The 10,810-nt window shown below is 40.2% G+C and overlaps 1 protein-coding gene across 1 annotated transcript; it reads right to left on the reverse strand.

Moving 5' to 3' along the window:
* Nucleotides 1-6,056: 6,056 nt before the first annotated feature.
* Nucleotides 6,057-10,047, reverse strand: LOC111434924 (terpene synthase 10-like). The gene is made up of 9 exons (XM_023072248.1): nucleotides 9,823-10,047; nucleotides 9,444-9,726; nucleotides 8,992-9,367; nucleotides 8,658-8,876; nucleotides 8,385-8,523; nucleotides 8,044-8,292; nucleotides 7,658-7,946; nucleotides 6,744-6,786; nucleotides 6,057-6,336 (listed from the first exon to the last, which is right to left on the reverse strand). Exons 1-9 carry the CDS (start codon nucleotides 10,045-10,047, stop codon nucleotides 6,057-6,059), a joined length of 2,103 nt encoding a protein of 700 aa, XP_022928016.1.
* Between the last annotated feature and the right edge of the window lie 763 nt (nucleotides 10,048-10,810).

The raw sequence follows: 10,810 nt of genomic DNA on the forward strand, positions 1-10,810 counted from the left end.
GTTCCAGGCTCGTGGTACTTGTCGAAGCCCATAGAGTGCGTTGTGCAGGTGTAGTACCTTACCCGGGTTGTCGTTGTCTAGGAAGCCAGGTGGTTGTCGGACGTAAACGGTCTCCTTCAGCCTCTCCGTTAAGGAAAGCAGACTTCACGTCCATATGGTGGACCTCCCAAGAGAAATGTGCCGCAATTTCCAGCAAAAGGCGGACGGATTCTAACCTTGCCACCAGTGCAAATATCTCTTCGAAGTCCACTCCTTGCTTCTGGATGTAGCCCTTCACCACCAGACGAGCCTTGTGCTTCACAACTTCTCCCTTTTCGTTGCGCTTCAGGTTGAAGACTCATTTGAGCCCTATGGCTCTGTGTCCCGGCGGCATATCCTCCAGACTCCATGTCTGGTTCTCGGTGATGGATGTCATCTCCTCCTACATCGCCTTCAGTCAGCACGGGTTCCTTTCTACTTCGGCGAAGGTATTCGGTTCATCTGCACTGATGGCATGCAGTTCGGCCACTTCTTCGAGCTCGCGCGCTGCTAGTCTAGGTGGTTCACCTCTTCCCACTAGGTCGTCCATCCTCCGGTACCTGGCCTCCAGATCAGCATCGTGATCGGCATCTAGCATCGAATCTGCAGTCCGTGGTGTTGCGAATTCCACTAGTTCATGGGGTGCACCTGCTGGCGGCGGTGACGGCGGCTCCTGATGCTGGGCTCCTCCTTCTTCCGGCTCGGTGATGAGGTACTCCACCGTGAATTGATTTGGATTAAGGTCTGCCTCGATCACGTCATTCTACTGCTAGAAGGTGCTTTCGTCAAAGACAACGTCGCGAGACACGTGAGCTCACCCCCCTACAGGATCATAGAGTTGTACGTCTTACTCCCGGGTTCATAGCCGATGAAGACAACCTTTAGCCCCCTAGGATCGAGCTTGATGAGGTGGGGACGCGTTACCTTCATGTATGCGACGCAGCCGAACACGCGAAAATGATGTACCGCTGGCTTTTTGTTGTACCAGGCCTCATATGGCGTTTTCCCGTCGAGGCTCCGGGTTGGTGACCGATTGATAGACGGCTGTCATTACCGCCTCTCCCCAGAATCTCCCAGGCATCCCGGCCGTCACCAACAATGACCTCGCTGTCCCGACGATGGTCTGATTTTGGCGCTCCACCACTCCGTTCTTTCTGTTGGGGGGAGTAGGGCGCCGTTAGGTGCCGTTGTATGCCGAACTCGTCGCAGTACTTACCAAAACTTGCCGAGGTGAATTCTCTGCCTCGGTCATGCGCAGCACTCACATATTCTTCTCACATTCGGCATCCGCTCGAACTTTAATGCGCTTAACCGCCTTAACCGCCACATGAAGCGGCTTTTGTCATCGACTAACAAGAAGAAGAGACTCTTACCGCCGAAGATATCGCCGTGTACAAGCTCTAACGGCTTATCGGCACGGTAGAGGATGTCCGAGACGGAAAGGGTGTGCGCCTCTGTTTGCTGATGAGGCACCCGTCGCACAGCTTCTTCACGCCTTTTTGATTGCCAACAAACCGTGCACCATATCCGCCTTCTATAGCTTTTCTAGAGCAGGAAAATGGGTCGAGAGGCTTATAGGCTGCTCTATCTCTAACTCCAGGATGTAAAGACGGTTTGTATTTTCACGCTTTGCATTTTCTTCTACTCGAACCTGAGACCTATGTGTTATTAGGTCGACGCTCTAATCATTTGAGCTATTCAACTTGATTGTTGATAAGATTGGCTCTTCTGTAATGATATACCACCGATCACTTCATCCTGGCTCTGATACCACTTGTTGACTCTGGCAAAATACGACGAAAAACAAACGACGAAGAATGTTCCTTCGAAGAAATAATAGCGGAAAGTAAAAAGAGAGAGGGATGTTTTATTTCTCATTAGTTGAATTCTTTAAATAATAAACATAATTACAAAAATAGAAAGAGTGGGCTAAAACTTCGCCCAAAGTTAGCCAAAAATGGTCGGCCAAATTTACGCTCTTCCATTAGCGTGAATTTAGAACTTTGAAAGGTCAAAACAATTTAACTAAATTTAGGGAGGACCATAGCTTTTATTTAATAAGAGGAACCCACATTTATGGCTATATCCCCGATAGAAGAAGTGAACACTGAGAAAACTATACCAAGCGAAATCAAGGATGTAATAGACAGTTATGCCGACGTAATGCCAGAGAGATTACCACAAACATTACCACCTCGTCGAGGCATCGATCACAAAATTGAACTCCTCTTCGGGGCCCCCATTGAAGAACGCATATCGGATGGCTCCCCTTGAGCTAGTCGAATTGAAGAAACACTTAGATAAGTTTTTGACGGCAGGATTCATCCGCTTCGCAAAGGCACCCTACGGAGCCCCCGTTGTAACGATTCAAATTTTTCATTTTTGCCTTATTTGTTAAGATTTTATTTTTATAAATGACATATCATGTTATGCATTTATTCTCGCCCGGAAAGGTGCAATTTTAAACCAGGAAGTTATTACCTTAATGGAAATGGTAAAGAATCGGGTTTCTGGAATAAAAATAAAACCAAATAAAAATAGAATAAATAATTAAATGTAATCTCCCCGGGAAATCGAGGGATTTCCTGAGAAACTCTTATTTTACCTAATAGAAATCTTATTTCTCCAAATTTCCTTATTCTAAAACCCTAGAATGCCTATTTGTAAATGTCTTGAGATTAGTTTTATATTCCTATGCCCAACCTTTTACATCCCTTGAAAAACCATTTTTCTCCAAACTTTCCTCCGGAATGTTGGGGTTGCTTTCGGAGGAAGAATCGAGTAGAAGTAAGGCATTGATGTTGGGATCATTGTGTCAAAGAAGGTTGACCGTCGAAAATCGGTGTTGAGGACGTTGTGGGATCGTCGGCGTGTCGCTGGAATCGAGGAGGCTAAAACTAGGGTTTTTTCGCTTGTCGGGTAAGGAAGGCGAGGTCTTTGGAATCGAGTCGAGCCGCAGATGCACACTCAATAGCTCCGGCAGCTTCGCACGCGTACACAATGCGGCTCGGATCGCACGTATATGAAATCGGCTCGGTTCTGTCAATTCCCGCAGCTTGACTTGGCGGCTTAGTTGGCCGGCTCGACAACTAGGCTTAGCGGCAAGGTATCACTATAATAAATCGATTCTAAGGTTTTTGGCCCTTCCGAAGCAGTTTCTGCCCTTAGTTTTACCATCCGAGGTCAGTATGATTTCTAAACGTTAAAGACAGATTAGGTCAGGGGTTTATTTTGATAAATAGCATGAGGTTTAGCTAGGGTATGTTATGAAAGGTTCTAAGTTTTTATGTGGTTATCATAGGACATATTTAACCGCTGGGATTCGCTCGTTGTGAGTGACTTCAACCAAGACCATCGAGGTAAGTGACCTTACTGTTGGAGTTGATTTACTACGTGTTGTATGATGGTGCGTGCTCTATGGCCCCTACATGCACCATATTTATGTGATATGATTATGTGATGTATAGATTGTGTTGACTGTAGATTGTGTAAGTTATATGATGTATGAATCATGTTGACTGTTGACTGTTTATGTTATGTGAAGTTACGAATGAGATGTTAGTATTATATGCCATGAATATGTTGATCGATGCCATAGATACATGTAGAATTATCGAGTCATGTCATGAGATGTTTATGCAACTAGAATGTACTTTCATGTTATGTAATATGCCATGTAATGTAAGTCATGTGTGATGCCATGTAATGTAAGAAACGTATATGTGATGTTAGCACTGCTTATGTAATGCCATATTAGATAAGTTAAGGGACCTCATGCATATATGTATGTCACGTGCATCGGGATTCTTCCCCTTTATGATACGAAAGAATGAAATATGATATTTATGTTTGCCATGATATCATGTGGGCCTTTTCTGTTCTATGGTGTCCGGCTACGTGTAACACGTTTTGCCCGACCAAGTCAGGCCCAGGGGGTATGTTTACGAGCTCGCCTGGTGGGTTCATGTACACGTACATGGGCCATGTGTGAAGGAGTACCACACATCCAACCCTACCCGGAATAGAAAAGCGCCCAAGGCTATGAAAAGTTTATGAAAAGTTAGGTCTCACTCATATGTTGCATGTGTTTGCATTCCTAACCCCAACTGAGTATTTCATAAAATACTCAAGCCACGTGCTACCTACATTTTTCAAGTAAAGGCAAGGCGTCAATGTACGGTTGACGGCGGAGCTGAGGCCACCATGGAAGTTAGAGATGGGATATTTTTTTTGGAGTTTACCTTTATTGGACTGTTTTAAGTTACAACATTGAATATTGCTTTATTTAGATTCATTTTTTAAAATTCAGTTATTGAGAGTTTATTTTTTTGGAGATAAGCTATTTTGGATTTATGAAGGTTTATGAAAGACTTCGTTTTGTTTTCAAGGTTATTTATGATGAGCTTCTGCTTAATGAGATAAGTATGCATGAGTGACGTCACTAATTAGGTTAAAGAAAATTAGGGGCGTTACACCCATACTATTTCAGAAAAAGAAGGGTGGGATGTTGCGTTAGTGCATAGACTATAGAGCCTTAAACAAGGTGACTGTACGCAACAAATACCCACTACCGATAATATCTGACTTGTTAGACCAGCTTCACGGGGCCAAATTCTTCACGAAACTAGACTTACGATCAGGGTACTACCAAGTACGTATCGCCGAAGGGGACGAGCCCAAGACTACATGTATAACAAGATACGGGGCTTTTGAGTTCCTGGTGATTCCCTTTGGCCTGAAAAACGCCCCAATTAGGTGGGGGTCACCCACATCGCAAGGTTTGAAAATAGTTGGTTGAAAGAGACGTCAACCAATTAGGTGGGGGAGGATGTCACGGTCATGCTCGTCTAGGCGTGTTGCCCATGGCCGCATGCCCATGACAAGTCAAACCCTTTATGTCTTTCGATGTTGTAGTGTTTTACTTTTGCATTTCGAAGGAGTATGACATTTCAGAAAATTCATGTCTAGGACTGCACGACATAAAATGGTTCAAAATGTACTATAGGGGGATATGACTAGTTGTCAACTTCTCCCTACTTGATAGTTATATGCAGTAAGCCGTTGTTGTTGCCTTTTGCTTACATTCCCATATTACACCAATTTCAATTTCTTAAATCTTGCTTTCAAAATTCTCTCTCAAAATCTCTCTTTCAAAATCTCTCTGCCCCGTTTTCTAAAACTTTCTTCTTGAATCGGGGTAAGAGGCTCTAGCATACGTCGCTTGGCCGTAGGCGACGCAAGAACGAATAGGCTTAACTCACTTGTTGCTGAGAAGTGAATGCCGCACAATCTCAAGTCCGCTTCCATCAAAGTGCGATTGTGACGCGCGCGGACTGAGGTGGAGAATTCACCTCGGCGAGTTTCAGCGAGTACTGCGATGACCTCAGCATGCAGCGGCACCTAACGGCGCCCTACTCCCCCCCTCCCCCAACATAACGAAAAGGGAAAAGTTGTGAAGCACAAGGCCCGTCTGGTGGCGAAAGGCTACGTCGAGAAGCAAGGAGTGGACTTCGAAGAGGTATTCGCGTTGATGGTAAGGTTGGAATTCGTTCGCCTGTTCCTGGCGATTACGACACATTTCTCTTAGGAGGTCCGCCACATGGACGTGAAGTCCACTTTCCTCAACAGAGAGATGAAGGATGTTGGGATATGGAGCCTGATGCCTAGATTTGATATAGATATATTTGGAAGATATTTCGTAAAGATATGATAGAGATATATATGGTAGATATTTGATAAAGATTTGATAAAGATTTGATAAAGATTTGATAGAGATATATTTGTTAGATTATATCTCGTAGGTTTAAATCTTTGGAAGCTATATTTAGTAAATTGAACCATATATATAACCATTAGGCAATGCTCTAAAAATGTACTTTTCTTCATTCTCTATATTCTCTGTTGTTGTACAATACATGAAGTCATCGATATAAAACCTTTAGCCAATATTTCTCCTTGTATTTTCTCTCTCCTATTCTTTGTGTACATCTTGATCGAGTGTGTGCGTTGTTGAGCGATCATAACAATTGGTATCAGAGCTAACAACTGGTATCGATCCTAACAAAGGAGACCGTTAACCACCTGGCTTCCTTGACAACGACAACCCCGGCAAGGTATTGCACCTGCATAAGGCACTCTACGGGCTTCGACAAGCACCACGAGCTTGGAACACGAAGCTCGACAGTATTCTGGTGTCGCTGAAGTTCAAGATGAGCGATCTCAACGTGCTCAGCTACTACCTCGGCATTGAAGTGCAAGAGAGTACTGCCGGCATCACCATCTGTCAAGGTGCGTACGCAAAGAAGCTGCTGGACACAGCTGGACTAGCAAACAGTAACCCTACAAGGATGCCAATGGAGGCCCGACTCTAGCTAAGGAAGGACGGCACTACGACGACAGTCGACGCCACCAATTACTGCAGCATTGTCGAAAGCCTGTGCTATCTGGTAAACACACGCCATTGGATACATGAGTAGGTTTAAGGAAGCACTTAGGGAGGAGTATCTTGTGGTTGTCAAGCGCATCCTGCATTATGTGGCCAGAACCAGAGGTTGGGGTGTGAGATACTGTGCAGGGAGGAAAGGAGAAGCTTGAACTGGTTGGCTACAGCGGGATGATTTAGTTCCTCTCAGGCGGCGTGATCTACTAGCAATCAACTAAACAAAAGGTAGTTGTTCTGTCTTCTTGTGAAGCAGAGTACACCGCCGCTTAGACGGCAGACACACAAGGGGGTCTGGCTTGCGCAGCTGATGGAAGAACTTATCGGAAGAGAAAGCGATCCACCAATGCTATACGTGGACAACAAAGCTACGATCTCCCTGATCAAAAATCTAGTTTTGCACGACCGGAGCAAGCACATAGAGATCAGGTTCCATTACATCTGGGAGTGTGCAGATCGGGGACTTATCAAGATTGACTTCATCCGAACAGAGAAACAGCTTGAAGATATCTTCACCAAGTCTCTGACGCGGGTAAAATTTGAGGAACTACGTTCAAAGATCGGAGTTCAAATAATAAGAAAGATATACCACCGATAGTTTTATAGTTTTTTCACGTTTTTACTCAAATTAGTTAGTTGAATCTTTTCTTTGGACTATTTGACATAATTGCCATATTTTTAGCTGGCCATTTGGGATGTTTCAGCATAGAATTGTTATTTAAATAAGTAAATCTAATGAGAAACAGATCACAGTGTTTTTCACCAAAATCAAATCTCAGAGCTTTCATTGTCTTCCTATTTCTAAATAGGATACAAGCTACAAAATCAAATCCCAAAGCTTCCATTCTCCTCCTATAGAAGATACAAGCTACCAACTAACTCCTAATCGGGACAGAACTACTAAAATGTGTAACTGGGACAGAACTATTAAAATGTGTAGAGAAAATATACTACCAACCAAGTTCTAAAAATGAGGGAAAAAAATATTAACAAATACTCCATATATAAAATACTTTTCCTAACTAATTATAATTACAAAAAAAAAAAAAAAAAAAAAAAAAAAAAAAAAAAAAAAAAAAACTAAAATATTCCAAATATATCTTTAAATCAAATTTCATAATAGTTACTCTCCATAAATTTACCAAATAACCATTCATTAAATAATATATAATATTTGTTATTAATTTGTATGAATCTATGTAGGCTTGATGAATAAAGATGAGACACGATCCTTGGTCTCTTGATCTTCCAGAGTGTGTCCATCTCTATGTTGGTAGACTGTGTGCGAAATTCTAGCGAGATTTAAAGAAATTTCAATGAAATCTTTAGAGATAATTGGTGAATAATTCAACATTTGAATTTTATTCAATTTCTTCCACGACTGGATAATCAAATCCTTTATATATCTTCGTGCTTCATGTTCAGAGGCACCTGTGTCATTCATGTAACATTGGAGAGACTTAGCAACTTCACCTCTCTCTGCTTCATCCTATGAATTAGAAAATTTTCATAATTAGTGTTATTCGTCCACATGATCGAAAATTAGGAAATTAATAGCATGAAGAATTTTATTTTAAGAGAAATACCGATGATGAAGCTAAGTCATTGGTAAGACGAAAGATCATGGATGAATGTCGAATAAGATCAGGATAGTCTTCCAAGTATTCCAAATCTTCTTTCATTATTGAGTCTGTGGCAAAGGCATAAGCATGAACGAGAAGAAGAGATCCGGATACTGAAATCCATGCATTGTCTAAATACTCTTGGAATGTTGGCTTATAATTGGTGTATTGCCATCTTGCCTCTATCAAGAACGTTTTGCATAAATCTACCCACTACAACATTTTAAATGCTAAAGAGTTAGGATTTGATAAGATTATCGAAATTTTGGATTAGCATAAAATTAAATCGAATAAATTTTTTTTACCATTTTTCTTAAATATTGAATGACATTGACTCCATGATTCTTAACAGCATCGAAAGTCATATAGTTGATTGTGTTGTGGAGAGCAATAAAACATATTTTCATGTAGTTAGGCAATGAATCACCGGCAGAAATGTCCCATCTAAAGGTATCATCATATAATCACAAACCTTATTTTATTAATTATGACAACTTTGAACACATATGACTTATCTTTATAAACCTTTATCATTTTTTTTTGGTTAAATTTGGTTCGACTTAGTGGTTAGAAATTACCTCTCGACAACATTGGTGAAGAGTTCAAGTTCATCTAAAGTTCCATACACATCATAAACATCGTCAATTATTGTTATTAACGAACCAATTTTTGTAGACATTCTTCTAAAATATCCGAGATGAGGTTTGCATCCCATTCCCACAGACCAAAAGAAATTTGTCATCAATCTATCTCTTGCAAAGTCGAGTTTTTCTCCGAGCTCAGTGCTCTTCCACCACCTACGTACATGCCAAAATAATCATTACAATATATTCAATGGAAAGACTTTCTAAATTATATTTTCTTGTAAAAACAAAAAATCATTTCAAATGGACAATTAAACTTGCTTATTACCTAGAGGCATATTTCAGGTCATCTTGATGTGTGGATTGGACAATATTGAACTCTAACGTGGCCAAATCCAACAACTTAGGGTTTGGTTCGGGTTTTCTTCGATACAAATCGATGAACCATCTAGCCTCCAATCTTGGCATTCTCCAATGAAGTGGGAGTTCAAGAGCATGTCTTACCATAGAACAAATTATTTCATCATCACTCGATTTAAGGTATTTTGATAGATGTTGAATGGCAAAATGTCTTGCATTATCAAAAAATGATTCACCTTCCATTGCTAAAAAGGAAGCTTCGTATAAGGATAACATTCTCTTAGCTTTCTCATCACAAATACTATTAAAACTTTCTAACTCATCCTTAAACTTCTCAAAGACCTCTGCATGTAATCAATTAAAAACATTATTTGGATGCTATATGACAACAAAATTGAGTTTAAAAACGAAATGGGTTACCTTCGGGAATATAATAGCCATGTTGCCTTAAAATCCTAAAATGAAGAGCTGTGGCATATAAGTTGTTGTTCCACTCTAAATCCTTTCCATTCTCAAACTTTTCATTCATATTCTCTAAGATTTGATTTATTTCTATTTGGAAATGATATGACAATCCCAATCTTTGTAGCTTGTCGACTAGCTCCAATTGTCTCAAACTATCTCCATCCAATAATAATTCTTTGTTCAACATCATTTTCACTCTTCTTTTTAGCATATCTCTTCTATTTAAACTCTTCTCTCCCTGAAATTAAATAATGACTTTGTTGTCCGTTTAGGTGAAAAATAATTCGAGAAAACATATTCATAATATACAAACTAAATTATATCGACACATTACCGTGAATTCACTCGTTAGCGATTCAACAAACTCATGCTTCCATATAGAAGGTTGGTAATTTGCAGACCGCCGAACAACAGAAGTATTATAAACTTTTGTATCGACAGTCGATCGCTTATTCATTTGGAAAGACACGTAAAAGTTACGAGGAAAAGAAAGATTTCGTGAAGAGGTAAGAGTAGAGAGGGAGGAAAGAAGAGGAAGATGGAGAAGACCCATTGTCATATTGTGAGCAAACATATCTTTCTCAATTCCTTTTATACATTAATGTTCTCATTTTGAAATAATTAGAAGGAGAAAAACGTGTATTGCTATTATCTCCAATCGATAATCAATGATCCATAAAATTTTACAACAAAATGGAGAGACGTGGTCACTAATTATTCTCCTCCTCCATACTCTCCACCACATAAACCTTATTATAAGGTGAAGCAAAGCCCACGTCTCATGTCATGGTTTTGGAATATTAATTTTGGTGTCGATGGGCCTATCAAGTAGAGAGCTAATTAGTGACACAATATGGAGAATTGATAGAGATTAGGAAGGACATTTATTTAAACCATTAAATAAATTTAAAAATGATATGAATTATTGCTATTAGCGATAAAAGCAATGGAATTCAGGTGCCTCAAATTTTAACCAAACGCCTGTATTAATGCTAACCCATTTCTTCAAAACAAAAGGTATTAGGAACCTTAAACAAAAGGAGAAACTAAAAAAGTATCATTTCAATTGCTCTTCTCCATCTCCCTCTTTTACCTTCTAAGTTGTCTGTCTTCTATGCTTTTGTCGATTGAGCTTTTGGTGTCGGGAAAACTCCCAACGACTATGTTGCTGTTTAGCGATCTGCAAACTATCATCCTTCTCCCATAGTGGTAATATATATTAAGCGTGCTTTGATTTGAGCATATGTGATTCATAATAAACCAATATATTTCATAAGCTACTAAAAATTCAAATTTTAATATTATGTGGTAATACAACACCG

Source organism: Cucurbita moschata, unplaced genomic scaffold, assembly GCF_002738365.1.
Source record: "Cucurbita moschata cultivar Rifu unplaced genomic scaffold, Cmos_1.0 Cmo_Scf00047, whole genome shotgun sequence".
Taxonomy (NCBI): domain Eukaryota; kingdom Viridiplantae; phylum Streptophyta; class Magnoliopsida; order Cucurbitales; family Cucurbitaceae; genus Cucurbita; species Cucurbita moschata.